Genomic DNA, 21,945 nt, shown 5'->3' with positions numbered 1-21,945 from the left:
ATTACAGGACTCCAACTGTTCCTACTTGCTAAGTTGTATTTATAGTAAATGAGCATTGGTCTCTGTATACATGTGTGTCATCAATGAATGATTGGCTTCAAAGTATGAAAAATTTAGATGATTTTGTTTTTAATTACTTCATTTGCATATATGTTTGCATAGGATTAATTTTATGTGTGTGTATGTAAAATGAAAAAAAAAAGTTATGTTGTATCATAGCGAATTAAGATTAATGTTTGACACTGTAAATAATGATCTACCATTTTGCATTTTAATCAGTTGGTTTGGTTCCCTTTGCCTGGGTGTAAATAGTATGTCAATACTTATGATGGTAATTGTAGACCATAATCTGTTTGTACAGCTTCTCCCTTCAGTGATATTCCTAGTTTATAGGACTTGCTGTAAGTTAGGCAGTACAACGGACCATCCAGTTTTAATTAATTCAGGAAGATGTTTGTTTCCTGGTGTGACCTTAAGCTTCCTTCAGAATTAGACCATACATTGGATTGTCTAGTTTAAACCAAGTCATTAAGATCTTAATTAAGTTGCTGTGTCAAATACGAGTTTACAAATTGTATGTATTGCTGTTCATGATGTTCGTAGAATAATTTAATTTTCTCAGTGCCCGATGTGAAAATGAAATAACCTACACAGTCCAATAAGAAATAGTGTCGGATGTGAGAAGTCAAGAATCACATGTACAGTGCAATATAGGTCATACACCAGCACAGTCAGAAATAAATAGCACTCAAAGAAGCAATCAGATGACCAAATATAGAAAATTCTGTTTACAAAATAGACAACGTCGGCAAATGGAGATCTGTGTTAGCGTGACTATGTAATTCATAGGGTTGTATTAACAGGTGAGATTTACACCATTAAGCTGACATTTGCGAGCACCCACTATCACCAACCATCATCAGCTGTAGGCAGGATCATGAACTCGGCCAATTTTAAAATGTCTGACTTGATAATGAAGATGTCTAAACCCTTGACAAACCTGATTTTATGAGTTACCCTAGAAAACGCCAGTCTATAGAGATATTCACAGTGCTATTACCTATGATAATAGTAGTCGCACTGTGACAATGGCATATCAATGTCATTCTTAGAATTGGCATCCAAAAATACGTCCAAAATTTATGTAATGTTAAATCATAGGGTTTACAACTCATTTCAGAACAAAAAGAAAGACTTAGATTTCTGAAGATCCTGTGGTGGAATTAGATATTAATCCTTAAATAATGATCAAGTTGACTTCTAATTGAGACTTTTTTAGCTCTTACAATAGGTTTTTTGAGTTTTTGAATTTTGTATGTGATATTGGTCAGGTTAATGTTAGAGAGTGAAGAAGGAGAAACAGTACTGTGTAAAAGTCACCTCAAGTAACACAAACACAGATATCACTTTAGATTTTTACTTTTGGCATTAATCACATTGTTGTTGTATTGACACCAAATTAATAAATTCAGATATAGGATGGACCACAGGGTCTTGATACCCATGATCTGAGGTCAGACAAATAAATCCAGATATAGGATGGACCACATGGTCATGATCTGAGGTCAGACAGATAAATCCAGATATAGAATGGACCTCAGGGTCTTGATACCCTTGATTTGAGGTCAGACAGATAAATCCAGATATAGGATAAACCACAGGGTCTTGATAGCTATGATCTGAGGTCAGACAGATAAATCCAGATATAGAATGGACCTCAGGGTCATGATCTGAGGTCAGACAGATAAATCCAGATATAGGATGAACCACAGGGTCTTGATAGCTATGATCTGAGGTCAGACAGATAAATCCAGATATAGGATGAACCACAGGGTCTTGATAGTCATGATCTGAGGTCAGACAGATAAATCCAGATATAGGATGGACCACAGGGTCTTGATTTGAGGTCAGACAGATAAATCCAGATATAGGATGAACCACAGGGTCTTGATAGCTATGATCTGAGGTCAGACAGATAAATCCAGATATAGAATGGACCTCAGGGTCATGATCTGAGGTCAGACAGATAAATCCAGATATAGGATGAACCACATATAATCTGGCATTTCCTTTGGCTTTTAACCTGAATTTCAATGAACATTGCTATGATTAGGGGTCACACCTACAAAGTACTCCTCCCTGTGATTACATTGTGTACACCACAAGCCTAAAAGACTTTGATGATGTAATATTATCATTTGGGATACTTTTGTATATAGTATTGTAAGTAATATTTGTGGAGGGGGGATTTAATTTCTCTATATTTGTGCTCAGTAAAAATAGTCCAAATTGAGTAGCCAGCAAACATTTAATTGGGATCAAAATATAAGGAAATCTATGTTATTTACTGTATATGTGGATACCAATATATAGATATGTACAAGGTTTGATTACTGTGAACTAGTCCACACAGGGATGTGGCCCCACAAAATTAAACTACTTTACACTATCGAAACATTGTTTTTTATGATAGATGATTGTAACAAGTGTTTCAAACTTAAATATGTATAATTAATCTACTAAATATGACATATTGTGATAGGGCCACATGTCTATGGCAGTTCACTGTAGAAACAACTCAATAGATAGACAGTCAAGTCCTGAGGTGAACCGTGACATGAGGCATTATCTGAATATTGTTACCGGTGTTATTTTATGAGTTGTGACAGTTAACGTTTCTGTGTTCCGAGACGATTAGCCGACTCATCAGTAGCTGTACACAGGTATAGGTGTGACCATTTACCTGTGATAATTAGCACGGTCGTATTTTATCACCTTACAGGTGAACTTGTCCTGTCAGAATATTTAACCTCCTGACTGCTGATCAGCAATACAAGTTTTCAGGGAATAATAATCACCTGGAGTGTCTTATCCTTACTTCTATGCTTGTATAAACTTTCATTTCGATTAAATTGTACAAATATTCAAGTGGTGACAAATTTAAAAGAATTTAATGTCAGATGATATAATAGGGTTTTTTGAATGGAGGGATACAACTCCAACACCCAAATTTAATTATAGGACAATAAGGTAGCATATATCCTCAACCATGATGGAAATTCCTCTAAACTTCTACTTATGAATCAGGAGTAGACTTAATAAAATGAACCATGAGTTTTGGTTCAGGGAATGGTTACAGTTAGTCGTTGATGTGGACTTGAGATGTAAGATTTCTGTGTAAGACTGCTACAGCTCAGAACCATTAGCATGAAGATAGCTCTTGTGTTAGGCATTGGCTGATGGTTATCATGGTATCACTGGAGAGGTTTCTCAAGTTCTATCACATAGATCTAGTATCATAGTGCCACAATAGGCTTTTAACATCTCCCTGTCAGGAATTAAAAAAAAACACAAAGATACATGATACATTCATTCAGATGTTTTAAAAAATATTAACAATAGTTGATTTTTGTTTTTAATATTTTATTTTTAGAATGATATAAATCATTTTATAATGTGACTATATATTTAATGCTTTACTTCTATTAGTTGGGTGACCAATAGTTACTTTGTTGGCAAGCTTAAGTGTGGAACGACCAATTAGCAGAAACACATTATGATATTAGAATCTATGAGGCAGACTTTGTACTATGGCGGTTTGTAGCCATCCTTCTAATATCGGGCAGACAAATGTTAATGTAGCATTTTATTACAAGGTCTATAAAACAGATCTCACTTAATGTTGGATCTGATCACAGACAGGCATTAGGGTTACAGAGAGGACATTTCATTGATACCGCTGGTGCTAAACTCAAGTATAGAATTATTGTAAAGTATATATAACATGGTCTGTGTATCTAGTGCTGTTACATTCTCATTTAGCTACCCATATACAGGTGAATATTGGGATTTTTTAACTTCACCAGAAAAACGCATCTGCTAGTTACATGTATATTGAATCTATAGAACAGAGAGGTTTTTAAAATAAAAATCATAAAACTTACACTGTCGTATCATTTGATGTGAAAAAAGGAAACAAGGAAAAGAGTTGATGAAGGATAAAAGTGAATAAATATATATCTAATGATTCTGGACAATGAACATTTCACTGAGAGGTTCAGGGTCACTATTAGATTTTAAAGATAAGCACTAGCGTATGGTAAAAAATGATATATGTAAATGTAAAATTTAAGAAAATTTAATAATTCTTGGAATCTAATGAAATTTTGTGAGAAGTAACAACTGAATAGAGTGAAGATCATCCACAATCAGACAGATATTTGTTATAGTCAGTAAAGAAAGGTGGTTATATATACAAAGGTCATGTGTAAGGGTCAAGGACAATTTATTCAATACTTGATTTTATAGTGTCTGTTAATTTATAGACTCTGTTGCTCTTTTATTTGTGAAGTCAGAAAAATTCTTGTACTAAACTACTTACTGTTATAAAGTTACCATGGGGCACATGAGATTCGGAAACATAAGAAATCTTCTCACATTAAGACTGGAGAACTTACCGTAGATTTCCACCATCATTCCGAGGGGCATGACCAGCAGTGAAACTAGGAGGTCAGCGATGGCCAAAGACATGAGGAAATAGTTGGTCATATTTTGTAGGCGTCTATCCCAGATTACAGCCAGACACACAAGCAGGTTACCCATGGCGGACAAGCAAATGACCAACAGCAAAACCAACATGGCAAGCTGTGGCATCTGCTCAGATCCCACCTTGTCAACCGTACTAATATTGGATACATTTCCATACCCCTCATCACTGAAATTCATGTTGTGGATCAACGTAACATCCTCCGCCTGTGTGACATGGTCAAACATAGATACTGTTATCTCCGCCACACTTGTATCGTAATATTCCAAATTATTCCAAAATTTATTTTCCTGAATAGATTCCACACTTTTTGAACACCTGAATTGTTGAAAATACCTGTATTTATTATCACCTGGTGTAGAAACACTTAACACTAACAAGTGTATCCTCTATATACTTGGCCAGTAAGACTTTATAAATGTAGTATTTATGAGACGAGCTAAGGGATAACCCTGAGGTTAGGGAGCACTACCTGTGGGTGACCATCGCAAACACATGGTGATGATGACATCACTTACAGCCTGTCAGATCCGCTGTGGTGGGATAGTGTGTAGGATCAGCCTCAGTAGCTAAGCTTTACACCAATCATCTGGCAGGGGCTGGTCTCCTATACAGCAGCAGTAACAGCAGCCTCTCTCACTATCATCTCATCTAGTATACTAGTGTCCATTCATCAGTGTAAAACTGCTACTACACAGTAGAAAATGTCCATTCACCAATACACTACGTACCACATAGTCCAGAAATAATTCACTGGTATCCACTGTTGTATATATTCAGTGTTGTAGCATAATTCACTTTTGTATTTAATTCACTGTTGTAATTATGCACTGGTATTCACTGTGGTATAAATGCCTTGGTATACACTGGTATAAATTCCTTGGTATTCACTGTGGTATAAATTCCTTGGTATACACTGTGGTATAAATTCCTTGGTATACACTGTGTTATAAATTCCTTGGTATTCACTGTGGTATAAATTCCTTGGTATACACTGTGTTATAAATTCCTTGGTATTCACTGTGGTATAAATGCCTTGGTATTCACTGCGGTATAAATTCCTTGGTATTCACTGTGGTATAAATGCCTTGGTATTCACTGTGGTATAAATTCCTTGGTATTCACTGTGGTATAGATGCCTTGGTATACACTGGTATCAATTCCTTGGTATACACTGTGGTATAAATTCCTTGGTATTCACTGTGGTATAAATGCCTTGGTATTCACTGTGGTATAAATGCCTTGGTATACACTGTGGTATAAATTCCTTGGTATTCACTGTGGTATAAATTCCTTGGTATTCACTGGTACAAATGCCTTGGTATTCACTGTGGTATAAATTCCTTGGTATTCACTGTGGTATAAATTCATTAATATTCACTGTTGTATCTAATTCCCTTATGCACTTTTGTATGAACTTCATTATTTGTAACAGTTACTGACATTCACAGTAAGTCAGTGGTATTCACTGAATATTATGTAGACGTGGTAGTGATGCTACTGTACAGTTATAGAGACAGTGTACTGTTATAACCTTGCTTTAAAGTTGATTCTCTTTACGTTATTCTAGAAAATTTATACAAAATAGAAACTCTACACAGTCACTGTTTGATTATATTGTACATTGTGTTGAAATGAAAAAAAAGGATTTATTAACCATATTTCTTTATATAGTTTCTATACACACATGTCAATATGTTTCAGTTACAGTGTACTATGATGGACTATGTGTAATACAAGGCTTTAGAACATTCCTACAGTAGATCCAGTGGTATGCCCTGACCTGATCGCAGATCTATTGACACTGATTAATTGATGTCTGTACAAAAGTGATGTGTGTGTTGTCTGAAGAGCACTTGCTTATATAATTAACTCTTAGTTAACTCTCCTTTATCATTCTATTAGTGGCCAGGTAAGGTCCTAGACTATGAGTCGACTCTTTTCTATCATCTAATTAGAGGCTAGGTTAGGGACCTTAACTCTGAGTTAACTTCTCCTTATCATATAAATAGTGGCCAGGTTAGGGACCTTAACTCTGAGTTAACTCTTCTTTATCATATAATTAGTATCCAGGTTAGGGACCTTAACTCCTCCTTATCGTATAATTAGTGGCCAGGTTAGGGACCTTAACTCTGAGTTAACTTCTCCTTATCATATAAATAGTGGCCAAGTTAGGGACCTTAACTCCTCCTTATCGTATAATTAGTGGCCAGGTTAGGGACCTTAACTCTGAGTTAACTTCTCCTTATCATATAAATAGTGGCCAGGTTAGGGACCTTAACTCCTCCTTATCGTATAATTAGTGGCCAGGTTAGGGACCTTAACTCTGAGTTAACTTCTCCTTATCATATAAATAGTGGCCAGGTTAGGAACCTTAACTCTGTGTTAACTTCTCCTTATCATATAAATAGTGGCCAAGTTAGGGACCTTAACTCCTCCTTATCGTATAATTAGTGGCCAGGTTAGGGACCTTAACTCTGAGTTAACTTCTCCTTATCATATAAATAGTGGCCAGGTTAGGAACCTTAACTCTGTGTTAACTTCTCCTTATCATATAAATAGTGGCCAAGTTAGGGACCTTAACTCTTCCTAATCATGTAATTAGTGGCCAAGTTAGGGTCCTACACCTGTAGTTATCAGTTTCTCACCTGTCTATGACCTCGACCCTTCTGTCTATAAACATTGATAACAACAGTATGCTGATGTTTGTCGTGCGTAAGTTGGGATTTAATCTAAATCATTGGTTTGGCTATATAGCCTTGAGTATATCAGAACAGCCTACTGTGTATGGTACAATCAGAGAGAGTTTGGCAGACATATCAATATTTTACGAGGTCTGTTCTTTTAACAATTAACAGCAATACTGAACACTTTACCATATCTGTAGAATTGTTCTGGCCTCTGGGCATATACACAAGATGCTAGTAATTTCTGAACGATTTGATTTGCAATCAGATAATTTGTATTTTTCACAGTTCAGACAGGAATTTGGCTCTGTGTTTTTGACCTTTTGTAAGTTATCAGGAGAAAATATTTGAGAATGATAAGTAAGAATGGTGCAGAATTAAAGGGAACCTTTACCAATGTCAGTAAATAAGGGCGGGTTTAAATCTAATCTCCTAATACATCATTAGGTATCTCAGAATCAACAGATTCAAGAATCCACGTACAGGATTCTAAGGTCTGCCATCATGTTGACCCCAAAGCACTGCTAGGTAGTAATTCATGAAGTTTAATTCAATTTAACAATTTCATTCACCTCAGGAAGAAAGTTAAATATAGCATTTAAATTTATAAGATAATCAATTTAGGAATTTAAATTTTTGGTAATTATTAAAACTTTTCATTGCTGATTAGTGATGGAGTTTTTGGGTAAAACGTTTGCTGCATATATTTTCAGTGAGAAAAGCTGTAGAGAGGCATCTGTAGTGTGTATACCTGTTATTTCAGCTGTGGTCTGATATACATTTTCTGATTCCAATCTCCTCATTAATTACTCCTTAGATAGATGGTATGGCTAGTTTTCCAATTACTTGTATTAGCATGATAAACTGAACTGCTCATTTGTATAGTCTCTTTGTATGAAGGATGGGTTGAGGAGTGAGTAGTTATCCAGGCTTATATCTACAGATTCATCAGAAATCCTCCAGTATGTTTGTCTGTGTGTATTACTCCTTAAGTATAGGTATATCTTCCCCATCAGAATTATAACAGCACACACCATTAATTCACACCTAATTTAAAGAGGTGCTCCTCCTTTGAAACATCATCATGAATTCCACACTGGAATTCGATGTAGAATATCACATGATCACTTCCCAGCTATTTAGAGTGTTGTAATTTTTAATTTGAAGATGTTTTAGTTGTTGTTTGGAGTTTCCTTTGAGCTGAATACCTCCGTCCACTAATTAAGTAACTGAGACAGTTTACGCATTCTACTGTCCTCCCCTTAGTCAGATGTGACGACCTTAGGTGAGAGTCATGATGAACCAGAGAAAAACTGGAATCAGAAAGAGGTGCCAACAGGTCCTTCTCCGGCTATACTGTCAAAGTGTCCACAAAGTTGTCTCCCCTGACACACTGTCAATGAGCCCTACGTTCCCTCTTTAGTCACACTGTGTATAAGATGTCCTCACAGTTCCCTTACCAGCCACACTGTCGATTGGGTGACCCCACAGGTCTCCAGCTACACTGTCAATTGGGTGACCCCACAGGATTGTCTCTGGTCACACTGGTAGTAAAGTGTCTCACAGTTCCTCTCCAGCCACACTGTCAATAGGGTGACCCCACAGGATTGTCTCTGGTCACACTGGTAGTAAAGTGTCCCACAGTTCCCTCTCTAGCAACACTGTCAATAAGATGTCCTCAAGGTTCTCACTCCAGCCACACTGTCAGTAAGGTGCCCCAACATTTCCTTCTGTAGCCTCACTGTCAATTGGGTCTCCCCACAGTTTCTTCTTCAGCCACACTGTCAATAAGGTGTCCGCATGGTTCCCTCTCCAGCCACACTGTCAATAAGGTGTCCTCAAGGATTCTTCACTAGGCACACCTGTATACTAACACATCAAACAACCTGTTTCTCTAGCTACATTGACAGGTGTACTTAACCTTGATGTAATGACTGATTTCTCAGGTGAGATACACAGGTAAATCATACTAACAGTAAAGAATTGAATGTACATCTTATCTAATATTGAAATGAAGTGTTAATATATGACAGATGAGCCCTATGTCACGGACTCCCTTTATATAGCAGGTAAACTAGGAGCATCCTAATTGGATTCCCACTTTGACTGTGTCTTAAAGCATGCCAAAAAAAGCATTTGATTAACATATCTCTTTAAAGTTTATTATTGTTAATTTTTACCATTCTAAGTAATTGCTATAGGTGTCAAATTCAGCCTTGCATACATACATCTATGGTAGATGCTATTTTTTTTTTATAAACATATCAGACTTGTAAAACAAGTTATATGATAAAGGATAACACAAAACTGTTTCTGTCTCATGATCCATTCATCAGTTTCCATGAAAATAAAAGTATATACTTATGTATATCTTTAAATCAAAATTTTTATGCAGAATGATGATCACTTATTGGTCAGTAATTAGGGGGTGGGTTGGTCATTGACTGACCAGTGATTAGAAGGTAGGGTGCTTGCATGGTCACTTATTGGTCAGTGATTGGTAGGTATAAGGAAGAGTGGTCACTTATTGGTCAATGATCATTGGGGGAAAGGTAGAATTGACAAGAACTGGTAGGTGGTTAGGGCTTAGAGTAGAATGGTCACTCACTGATCAGTGATTAGATGGTAAAGTGGTCACTTACTGGTCAGTGATTAGATGGTAAAGTGGTCACTTGCTGGTCAGTGATTAGATGGTAAAGTGGTCACTTACTGGTCAGTGATTAGGTGGTAAAGTGGTCAGTGATTAGGTGGTGAAGTGGTCACTTACTGCTCAGTGATTAGGTGGTGAAGCGGTCACTTGCTGGTCAGTGATTAGGTGGTGAAGCGGTCACTTGCTGGTCAGTGATTAGGTGGTGAAGCGGTCACTTGCTGGTCAGTGATTAGATGGTAAAGTGGTCACTTACTGGTCAGTGATTAGGTGGTAAAGTGGTCACTTACTGGTCAGTGATTAGGTGGTGAAGCGGTCACTTACTGGTCAGTGATTAGGTGGTGAAGCTGTCACTTACTGGTCAGTGATTAGGTGGTAAAGCGTCACTTACTGGTCAGTGATTAGGTGGTGAAGCGGTCACTTACTGGTCAGTGATTAGGTGGTGAAGCGGTCACTTACTGGTCAGTGATTAGGTGGTGAAGCGGTCACTTACTGGTCAGTGATTAGGTGGTGAAGCGGTCACTTACTGGTCAGTGATTAGGTGGTGAAGCGGTCACTTACTGGTCAGTGATTAGGTGGTGAAGCGGTCACTTACTGGTCAGTGATTAGGTGGTGAAGCGGTCACTTACTGGTCAGTGATTAGGTGGTGAAGCGGTCACTTACTGGTCAGTGATTAGGTGGTGAAGCTGTCACTTACTGGTCAGTGATTAGGTGGTAAAGCGTCACTTACTGGTCAGTGATTAGGTGGTGAAGCGGTCACTTACTGGTCAGTGATTAGGTGGTGAAGCTGTCACTTACTGGTCAGTGATTAGGTGGTGAAGCGGTCACTTACTGGTCAGTGATTAGGTGGTGAAGCGGTCACTTACTGATCAGTGATTAGGTGGTGAAGTGGTCACTTACTGGTCAGTAATTAAGTTACCGACTAGGGTGGTTAGATTTTAAAGGGACATTACAGAGGATAGCATTCTGATATAGTTTCAGCTGTTGTGTGTAGAAGTGAAACATTTAACCACTTAAATAGGCCTTAAATAACGCAAGTATAATATTTATTGATTGTAACACCTGGATTTTATCCTTCCTGTACGTACCTACAGTCCTTGATACACATTCTGTAGATATAGAAAAAGTGCAAGGCTCTTGACTTCATTTTCTAACAAAGAATAAAAATGAAACAGAAGAAAAATTATGTCACGTCATTAATTTCATGTTTCTACAAACATCGACTCTGGGAAACTTGTGTGCTTTAGAAGGAGAAGTGACTAGATCTGCCTGAACAGTGAATTTGGTGATGGTGGTGTCATGACGTGCTATTGTCCTGAGGGAACCGATGGATTCAGATCTATCTCATAGATTCTCTGATCCGCAGGTGTTTGTCAATATTCAATGACGTAGAATGATAGCATCCATACTTCATAAATGGCATGACGCTCAAATCATCCAATCAAATTCAGTCATTTTAGGTGCTATGACGATATCATATGGTTATCGGTAAGAAAACAAGCTGCTTAAAGTTGGTGTCATAGTGTACGACAATAAATTAATTAAATCTATCATATTACCAGTGAAATAACGTGTGAAATCAATAATGATTGGTTACTTTGTGATGAAATAAACAAAATGGATGTCACTGGGTATTAACCAGGAGACACATTTGTCAGAGGTTATACAGGCGGACAGACACAGCTTTATTCCAATTCAGTTTTGTTACATTGATTCACTTTCTTTCCAAACTACCAAGTGCAAGATCTTTTATTGAGTTGCTTGTTTTGTTAATACACTGTAACTTAATCTATTTCTTGGCTCTTTGTCCTCTCTGTATGAGTCTCTTTGTCCTCTCTCTATGAATTTCTTTGTCCTCTCTGTATGAGTCTCTTTGTCCTCTCTGTATGAATTTCTTTGTCCTCTCTGTATGAGTCTCTTTGTCCTCTCTGTATGAATTTCTTTGTCCTCTCTGTATGAATTTCTTTGTCCTCTCTGTATGAGTCTCTTTGTCCTCTCTGTATGAATTTCTATGTCTATGTCTCTCTGTATGAATTTCTTTGTCCTCTCTGTATGAATTTCTTTGTCCTCTCTGTATGTCTCTCTCTCTGTATGAATTTCTTTGTCCTCTCTGTATGAGTCTCTTTGTCCTCTCTGTATGAATTTCTATGTTCTCTCTGTATGAGTCTCTTTGTCCTCTCTGTATGAATTTCTTTGTCCTCTCTGTATGAATTTCTATGTCCTCTCTGTATGAATTTCTTTGTCCTCTCTGTATGAATTTCTATGTCCTCTCTGTATGAATTTCTTTGTCCTCTCTGTATGAATTTCTATGTCCTCTCTGTATGAATTTCTTTGTCCTCTCTGTATGAATTTCTATGTCCTCTCTGTATGAGTCTCTTTGTCCTCTCTGTATGAATTTCTATGTTCTCTCTGTATGAGTCTCTTTGTCCTCTCTGTATGAGTCTCTTTGTCCTCTCTGTATGAATTTCTATGTCCTCTCTGTATGTTTCTTTGTCTCTCTGTATGAATTTCTATGTCCTCTCTGTATCTCTTTGTCCTCTCTGTATGAATTTCTTTGTCCTCTCTGTATGAATTTCTTTGTCCTCTCTGTATGAATTTCTATGTCCTCTCTGTAAGAGTCTCTTTGTCCTCTCTGTATGAGTCTCTTTGTCCTTTCTGTATGAGTCTCTTTGTCCTCTCTGTATGAATTTCTATGTCCTCTCTCTATGAATTTCTTTGTCCTCCCTGTATGAATTTCTATGTCCTCTCTGTATGAATTTCTTTGTCCTCTCTATGAATTTCTATGTCCTCTCTTTATGAATTTCTTTGTCCTCTCTGTATGAGTCTCTTTGTCCTTTCTGTATGAATTTCTTTGTCCTCTCTGTATGAATTTCTTTGTCCTCTATGTATGAGTCTCTTTGTCCTCTCTGTATGAATTTCTTTGTCATCTCTGTATGAATTTCTTTGTCCTCTCTATGAATTTCTATGTCCTCTCTCTATGAATTTCTTTTTCCTCTCTGTATGAATTTCTTTGTCCTCTCTGTATGAGTCTCTTTGTCCTTTCTGTATGAATTTCTTTGTCCTCTCTGTATGAATTTCTATGTCCTCTCTGTATGAATTTCTTTGTCCTCTCTGTATGAATTTCTATGTCCTCTCTCTATGAATTTCTTTGTCCTCTCTAATTTCTTTGTCCTCTCTGTATGAGGTTCTTGGTCCTCTCTCTATGAATTTCTTTGTCCTCTCTAATTTCTTTGTCCTCTCTCTATGAATTTCTTTGTCCTCTCTGTATTAGTTTTTTGTTCTCTCGCTACAAGTTTTTTAACCCTCTCTGTAGGAGTTTGGATAGAATGTTTGTAAATTTAAGATGAAACCATAAAACATTTTAGTTGAATCTCATTCAATCCTGCTTTTGTCTAGTATAGTATGTGTCTCTCCTGATAATGGATAGTTTCGTTTGTACCCTTTCATTCAGTAATCATTTTGTTGTAAATTATTTATGATTATTGATTGGGTTATTTCACTGTGCTATCAAAAGTATAAATTGCTCGGTGTCTTTCATTGAATCTTGGCAATCCATTGTTCAGATCAATGGAAATTAAAACAAGTCGTTCATTCCATTGATAATGCAGTTCTGTCATAATTTCATATTGTTGGATACACTGAAGTTCTCATGATTAAATCTCTTCAAACTAAGATAAAATGAAATATGCTGATGCAAAACTGCGGGTATTTGAAAGATTAAATTGACATTGAGATGGCCGAGATGGCCGAGATGCTCTCGTGGAGCTCCTAAAGATGACACTAATGTTCATTAAAAAGACTCGGACCCACAGATTGTGTGGTAATCAAATTGATAAGCTGATCAAGTTTAAAAAGAATACAAATTTCAATCTTAAAATTAATAAAACTTTCATAATTTTTACATTTAGTTGATAAATTAAATAATGATGTGAAGAGACATGAAAAACAAAGCCTAGTCAGATTTTGAATTAATCATTGTAAATAGGATTTTCTGTATTTTATTATAGAATTTAATTTGATAAAACCTGATTATGTATAATAAGTTGCCTGTGTTGTCACTGTGATGGTATTTCCTGAGTGGTTTGTGATGGGCTTGTTTGAGGGTCATTGTAGTTGGCTGTTTTAGGGTATTAGGTCAATGTCCTGAGTCTGTTTTAGGGAAGCAGGCGTACTTGTGGTGTCAGCTTAACCACTTCCGTCCCGAAGCATCCATAGTACCTGCTGGTACATATAGAATAGAAAACAGTATGTTATTGTTCTTAAGGAAGCGATATTATTAATGCAGGAAATGTTGGACAGAGTTAATCAGAAATGTGCTCTGTATAAGGTTTGAATGTGACGATTATCATAAAAAGTAGAGAGTTGTACCTTCTGTTATTGACTGTATCACATAAAGAGAGGCCATTTTATTTTAGTTACTTTTTTATGATTCTTTGATTTTTCTGGGCAAATATGTTTCTAGAATAAAAGAAAAATCTCTGTAAATTTTCCTTAGATCTGTAGAACTTTTGTGACACTGGAAACCTGACTTAATTCTCTAACAAAAGTATTAGGAATATATTCAATTCTATAGCATAAAAAAAACTTCTCAGTTTTTACAAATTTTGTTGTCAGTTTTATGAAAACTTCAATAAATCAATGCTTTAGGACTGGGTGATATGAAGTCTTAAGCTAAATTTCTGAGGAGGAATATTAATGTTTTACATGTCAAAGCATGCCAAGATTTTTGTTTAGCTTTAACATTCTACAAATATTTTATTATAAAAACATTGCAGATCCTTGAATTATTGAGTTTATTGTAATCTGTTTTAACTGTTGATGATTGTCATTACTTTAGCAATGGATGACAAACTACTACTTCAGTTATTGTTCAGAGTTGGCAAAGAAACAATAAAGGAATGGTTTGCCAACTTCTGTACAACCGACAGCACTGCGTATCTCTGACAAGGTATTACACCTCTATCTGACTTTTCGCTAACCATTCTATGTAAAATATTCCCAACTGCTTTACTTTGAATCGATTTAAGTTTAAATTGCACAGTTCGAGACTCCCAGGGGTGGTTTGGTATAGGTCTGTTTGGTTTACCTATATAGGAGATTTATAAGAATTGAGATTTAGAGGGGTTGCCTGTCTGTTATGTTGGTCTGCATCTATAATGGACCTAACTGATGGAGCTTCTTCTCTCCTTTGGTTTTATGTCCTCACCTCAAAATGGCTTAGGATGTATAGTGTTGGACCCCATTGTCTGTCTGTTGATCCTCTGTCACTCAACTTTTGTTTAAACTCTGTTTCTCTGTCAATAATTCTTTTTTATTTCACAAGGCATTTCATTGCTCTAATTATAGATTTATGTTTCTCAACCATTGTCTTAATCCTCTCTATCCAATCTGCTTGATTTGGTGAGTATTTTCTCAGTGATCCCAGTTAAGTTTTGGTCATCATGTCAAACCTTGAACTAGAATCATCAAAATGCAGACTTGGAAAGGATGAGAGAGTTGAAATATGCTGGATACTTACCTGGGCAACTCAAAAGAGAATCCCATCTCAATACCTGTCATTCCCAACCCAGCATCATACGACAACTAAAGAGGCCCTTTCCTACTACCTGTACCTAAATCTGTCTTGCCAATCCCCACATCATATGACAACTAAAGAGGCCCTTTCCTACTACCTGTACCTAAATCTGTCTTGCCAATCCCCACATCATATGACAACTTGAGAGGTCCTTTCCTAATGACAATTGAAGAGGCCCTTTCCTAATGACAACTAAAGAGGCCCTCTCCTACTACCTGTACCTAAATCTGTCTTGCCAATCCCCACATCATATGACAACTAAAGAGGCCCTTTCCTACTACCTGTACCTAAATCTGTCTTGCTCAATCCCCACATCATACGACAACTAAAGAGGCCCTTTCCTACTACCTGTACCTAAATCTGTCTTGCCAATCCCCACATCATATGACAACTAAAGAGGCCCTTTCCTACTACCTGTACCTAAATCTGTCTTGTCAATCCCCACATCATATGACAACTAAAGAGGCCCTTTCTACCTGTACCTACCTGTACCTAAATCTGTACCTAAATCTGCCAATCCCCACATCATACGACAACTAAAGAGGCCCTTTCCTACTACCTGTACCTAAATCTGTCTTGCCAATCCCCACATCATACGACAACTAAAGAGGCCCTCTCCTACTACCTGTACCTAAATCTGTCTTGCCAATCCCCACATCATATGACAACTAAAGAGGCCCTCTCCTACTACCTGTACCTAAATCTGTCTTGCCAATCCCCACATCATATGACAACTAAAGAGGCCCTCTCCTACTACCTGTACCTAAATCTGTCTTGTCAATCCCCACATCATATGACAACTAAAGAGGCCCTCTCCTACTACCTGTACCTAAATCTGTCTTGCCAATCCCCACATCATATGACAACTAAAGAGGCCCTCTCCTACTACCTGTACCTAAATCTGTCTTGCCAATCCCCACATCATATGACAACTGGAGAGGCCCTCTCCTACTACCTGTACCTAAATCTGTCTTGTCAATCCCCACATCATATGACAACTAAAGAGGCCCTTTCCTACTACCTGTACCTAAATCTGTCTTGCCAATTCCCACATCATATGACAACTGGAGAGGTCCTTTCCTACTACCTGTACCTAAATCTGTCTTGCCAATCCCCACATCATATGACAACTAAAGAGGCCCTTTCCTACTACCTGTACTACCTAAAGAGGCCCTCTCCTACTACCTGTACCTAAATCTGTCTTGCCAATCCCCACATCATATGACAACTGGAGAGGTCCTTTCCTACTACCTGTACCTAAATCTGTTATTCCAATCCCCACAATGTGTGCTTCCTCTGCAGTAATCAGCAATTGTTCCCCAACGGTTTGGCCCATACACTACCAGTTTTGTTGAGTGTTGGTTTAATGGTACAGACAGAAAGGTAATAACCATTGTGTGTTAGACTGCTGTACATTCATGGTAATAAAAGAAAATGATTATATTTCAGGATTACTGCTTTATTTTCTTTCTGGTTTGTGTCTGCTGGCTCAAAAAATAAGTCACAAGCTAATTTCAAGAACACCAAGTCATTGTAAATTCCATCTGATGTTGAATAGAAATTCTGTGAGAGATACCCTGCTCACAACAAAATTGAGGCACATGTAGTGTTTTCTGTGTCTTTATTGCCTTTCTGAAGCTTATCTTCATAAAGTTTTTATGTGTGGACAACAGAACAGACACAATATCCAAATACATTATGGTCAGATAGAGTGATTTTGCTGGGGATGTTAGCCTTTAGGCGACAGTTTGTATTCAAGAGAAAAAAAGTTCTTTTGTGCCATATTGAAAAGCAATTACTGTTAAAACATATGAAATGTTTGTGTTTATATTTCCAGTGTTTTCATATATATGTTCAAATTATATACTTGTATAAGTATATACTCAGTTCAGCAGTGTATGTACTTACTGACTTTTGTGGGGGTGAGGGTAAGGCCTGATCTTATATCTAGTTTCAGGATGGTTGCCAGTTATACAGTACAACAGGTGACAGCACAGATTGGTTGAACCCTTCCAAGGTTACCTATAACTGCGTAATTTGTATATTCCTGTGGCAAGACTTGCTGGTGTTTTTTCAGTAATTGGTTTTAAAATAGAATTTTTTGTGTTGACGTGTAAGGAATTGTGCAGAGATATGTCTGGTGATTGCTTTGTAGATCAATAGAGGGGCCAAGGTTTCTCTCTCAGGCCTGTTCCATAGTTTGATGCAGATGATACACAAAGTGCACATAGTTACAACATATTGATCTTTCACAATTTTTTTTTCTTTTTCTTTTTGATGAAATCAAGTTGTACAACATATTTGTTAATTTCTAATTAAACACTATGGATTCTCAACAGTGTACAAATTTTTAAATTTAAGAAATCAAAGTATGAAGACGAAGTGTCATTTGGTTTGAGAAAAGGAAGTCCTTTCTTCAGTATTGCTCTCTGTCCTCTCATCCTGGTAGACGTTTGAATTATATATCACCTTCACCGATATCTTAAATGGTTGGATAGAGATTTTTCCATTCTAATATTACTACTGACATTGCGGGAAACAATTAATGAAATACTGGGCAAGTCTAGGGGGAAATGTAGATCATGAAACATTAGATTGAATTGACATTATTCCCAGGTGTAGCTTATACCACTGCCTATAGCAAAGGTGACTTCATCCTAGGTAGTTGTTACTTACTGGTGAACTTGACTTAGTTGAATGCTGTTTAAGGTGACCTTGAATTAGGTTATTGTAACCTGCAGGGGACCTTCACTCAGGGGAAATTTCGCAACTGCTGAAAAAATCCTACTCCTCCCATAGGAATGATTGGATTTTGCCCAAATTTGGTCTAGAGCTTCTTGATTGGAGGGAAATCAAGTTTGTATAAATGTCTTGATACCTTGGGAGGGGGGGGGTGGGCCTAATAGGGGAAAGAGAGCAAGTACTTCAACATTCTATTTCTCCTGCAGGATTGACTGGATTAGGCCCAGATTGGTCCACATCATTCTTTGATAAAGTTGAATCAATTTTAGATAAATGGTAAATCACGGGCCACTGGGATGGGAGTGTGGGACCCAACAGGGGAATAAGCAAGTTCTTTAAAATTCTCCTACTGCAGAAATGGCATGATTCTGTTCCATTTTTTGTGAAGCATGAATTGTTTTGCTGAACCCCCAAGGACAAAGGAGTAGGGCCTAATGGCAAAATAGATATAGTGTGTGTTTTGTGTTTGGAAATTTAGATTTCCTTTGTCTTTAGTTTTAATGAAGCAATTTCAGTCAAACAAAGACAGATGAGTGATGCATGCCCTATGGGCCTCTTGTTACAAGAAGTTTATTTGAGTGGTTCTTGTTGGTACAAGAGATTTCAAAGAGAAAGAACAGAGCTCAGTTGATGTCAGATCTGTTTTGACATGGCATTATTACAAAAACATTGGTCATTTCAATGCCTGTATTTTACAGTCTGGCATGTAGAGATGTGCTTGAGTTATAATTTTCCGTCGTTGTGTTTTTCTTTGTTGAAAAAATAAAGAAGACTTTTTTGTAGTAGAGAGAGGTTTTTATTGATATGATAGGTAAAGGAACTGTGAGATGCAGTGATATTACCACATGATTTATACAGTAGCTCTATATACAACAACTCCAAACCAGTCTTGTCTCAGCTCCCCACTGCTTCAGGTAATTTAATTTACTGGGACAGAATCCAATACCTCAGACTGAATCTAGTCATATGTTCCATTTAAACCAGTCCTGTATTTTTACATTCTGTTCATTTCACATCTATATCACTTCTGAGGAGGATTTCAGATATAAAACATGTTGTGGTTTTTTCAGGATCCCTCCAACATATTATTGTCATCATTTTGTCACAATCAGGCGCCATTTCAAGACCCATCTGATGTCTTCTTCAAATTATTGCATCAGTATCGCTGGGCTCATATGGCATCAGCTCCCCACCTTTAAGCTCAAAAGTACATCATTATTTTGTATGACAACTGTATATTGGTGCCCTCGTGTAGACAATGGTGTGATGCTACAGCAGATTTTTGCTTATGCTAGATAGAATATGATAAATCTGTGGATTGTTTAGAATGCCAAAAGGCAAACCAGACTGTATTTAATTTTACCTGAAGTAGTCTAAAATATTGTGATATTATTATACTATCAGTATAGGTTGAATGTGGCTTAGCTTGTGAAAGTGTAGAAAAAAAATGCCAACTGAAATTTGTATTGTAGTTGTTTTACAATAGCTCAGGCTATGACAAAATTATCTGAGAGTTGTTTGAGGCCATAAAAGTTTTGCCCTGGAAATGTTTGACGCCATGAAAGACTTGCCTGAGAATGTGTTAAATTGAAAAAATTGATAAGAAGGTTGTGACATGTAGAATTGTTCACAAAACTAGGTTTAATGATTCCTTGATTTTAGGTACCATAGCAACCATGATGCTCCCATAGCAACCAACAGGTACTCTATCTTTACATAACTTAATTACTTGGCTTTTGTCTGAAATTTCTTTCCTAAGGAAATGTGTAACAGAATTTTTAGAATACTTTAAAGAAATGTTAAGTGTAGCCTGAATTACAGTTTCTTGAAATGTCAAAATGAATTGGCTTTTGTTTTTTAAAGATATTTTTTTCTCCATAAATTTCAAGGTAAACTAGGATGCACCATTTGCTAACATTGTCTGATTTGAATGAGATGATTCTGTAACTGAAAGGAGACACAGAGTTGAAGTTGGTCAGATGTCTTAGAAGAAATGTAGGAAACGGAGACTTTATACAGCATGAGAAAATAACTTCAACATTATTTTTATGTACTTTTGTTAATTTTACAATCTCTGTAAGACTTCTGGAACATCATAGGAATGACCACTGGTCAAGAGGTATGACTCTCAGACATCAGGTTCATGAGTTCAAGTGTGACTTAGTGATGACAGTGATCTGGTGATGGAGTGCTGTACACAATAGAATGGATTGTTATCTGACAAGTGATCAAGGCAAACTAATACATGAAATTTCCCTTAGCCACTGTATGACTTAGTCATAGGGAAAGACTTAACACTTGTTTAATGGATTGACATCAAGTACACAATTTGCTGCATCAGCAGCCTCATCATCGCAATCATCATTGGTTCCTTTACATTATACTCGCCCAGTACTTTAAATCCTTGAAACAATACTACATGTACCTTACAAAAAACATCTTTCTCCTAATGCATAAACGTGTGATGCCTCAAGTTTATTCTTGCTTAATGACACACTTTCTAACTGCAATCATAAACTGCACATGAAAATAGTCACACCACTTATGAGAAAACTAGCAACTTAAGAGAAAGTAATTTAATTTGCTGGAGATTTTATTTACTGCAATATTCAGGTAACATAAGGTTTATTTTTATCCTTTAACATAGCCTCCAGTGATAGGACCATTAGAATCATATCTGCAGCATCTGTTTCACCCAGGTCATGATTATAAGTGCCTGTTAGAAAATGCAGTATTCCTAGGATCTGATTTAATAATGTAGGTCTGTCTGTTGAAGACTAAAATGATTAAAAAAAAAAGAATTTACTTCATTTCCATAAATTAAAAAAAGTAATGTTTCAAACAGGAGACATTAAGATTGGTTTTTAGATGACATTTGATTTTATTTCTGACAGATCCAGTTTGTGGAGCCATCTGTTTGAGGGTCAGGCCCACAGTAACTAGACACATCTATGTGAGATGAGAGGCTTCATTTTTTTTCTCTGCTTTCCATATAGCATTGGTGGGATTTCACAGAATTTAGAATCTGTTGGTGGTGCTGTTGTTACCAATGGTTGGAAGCTTTGCATGGTACCTTTCAATTCTAGAGCAAAATGAATTAAGAAAGTGCGGCTGGTCTCCATCCTTTTATCCATGGCTAATAATTAGGAAAATAACTGGACACTGAGTTGTGCCTTGGAGCTGATCTTAGGACTGTCCAACACAGGCAGCTTCTACTTTGCCTGGTTTTTTTATTGATGTAAAAAGTAAAAAAAAAAAAAAAAGTGGTATTATAGGATGGTAGGAAATCCTTATTTGTATGTTGTAAGGAGGTCATCACTATTGCTCTCATTAGATTACATTGATGTATAAAGGGATAGGTAGCAGGAGATGAGGATGGCTTGCGATGTTGTTTGTTGTGGAACTTGGTGCCCGAGGCCATAAGGATTAGGAATATTTGTGAGTAGAACTGTAAATGTGGCTCAGGTCTTACACTTCTAACTAATTGCTTTAAGATTGGGATAAAGAAAATTGCCAGACGCTGTCACAAAAAGCAGAGAAACCCAGTGAAAGCCAGCTGACAGGAGATATTCAATTTATTAAATTTGTTGTATAGATATCGTGTGTTTCCATTGGCCTCTGGCGACAAGCACCTGTAACGTAGACTAAAAATGTTGAGCAATGCAGCTCTGATTCCTTGGATATTGTGTTATTAGGTCACTGTCTATTTGTACTCTAGGCTGCAATCTGGGAGTACATATCTTCCAAA

General features: G+C 36.9%; 2 protein-coding genes across 3 annotated transcripts in view; one reads left to right on the top strand and one right to left on the bottom strand.

The window, feature by feature from the left end:
* Nucleotides 1-4,773, bottom strand: part of LOC132558117 (uncharacterized) — a 32,601-nt gene extending 27,828 nt beyond the window's left edge. Inside the window, exon 1 of the mRNA XM_060222647.1 lies at nt 4,458-4,773. Coding sequence (XP_060078630.1) covers nt 4,458-4,773 — 316 coding nt within the window. The remainder of the gene's footprint in view (nt 1-4,457) is intronic.
* The window catches only part of LOC132558135 (26S proteasome non-ATPase regulatory subunit 1-like), a 233,656-nt gene that overhangs the window by 97,240 nt on the left and 114,471 nt on the right, over nt 1-21,945 (top strand). The gene's annotated exons all lie outside the window — the stretch shown is intronic.

Source organism: Ylistrum balloti, unplaced genomic scaffold (assembly GCF_031769215.1).
Source record: "Ylistrum balloti isolate Yb309-2 unplaced genomic scaffold, AGI_CSIRO_Ybal_v1 Utg370758, whole genome shotgun sequence".
Classification (NCBI taxonomy): Eukaryota; Metazoa; Mollusca; class Bivalvia; order Pectinida; family Pectinidae; genus Ylistrum; species Ylistrum balloti.
This window is presented reverse-complemented; position numbering and strand designations above follow the sequence as displayed.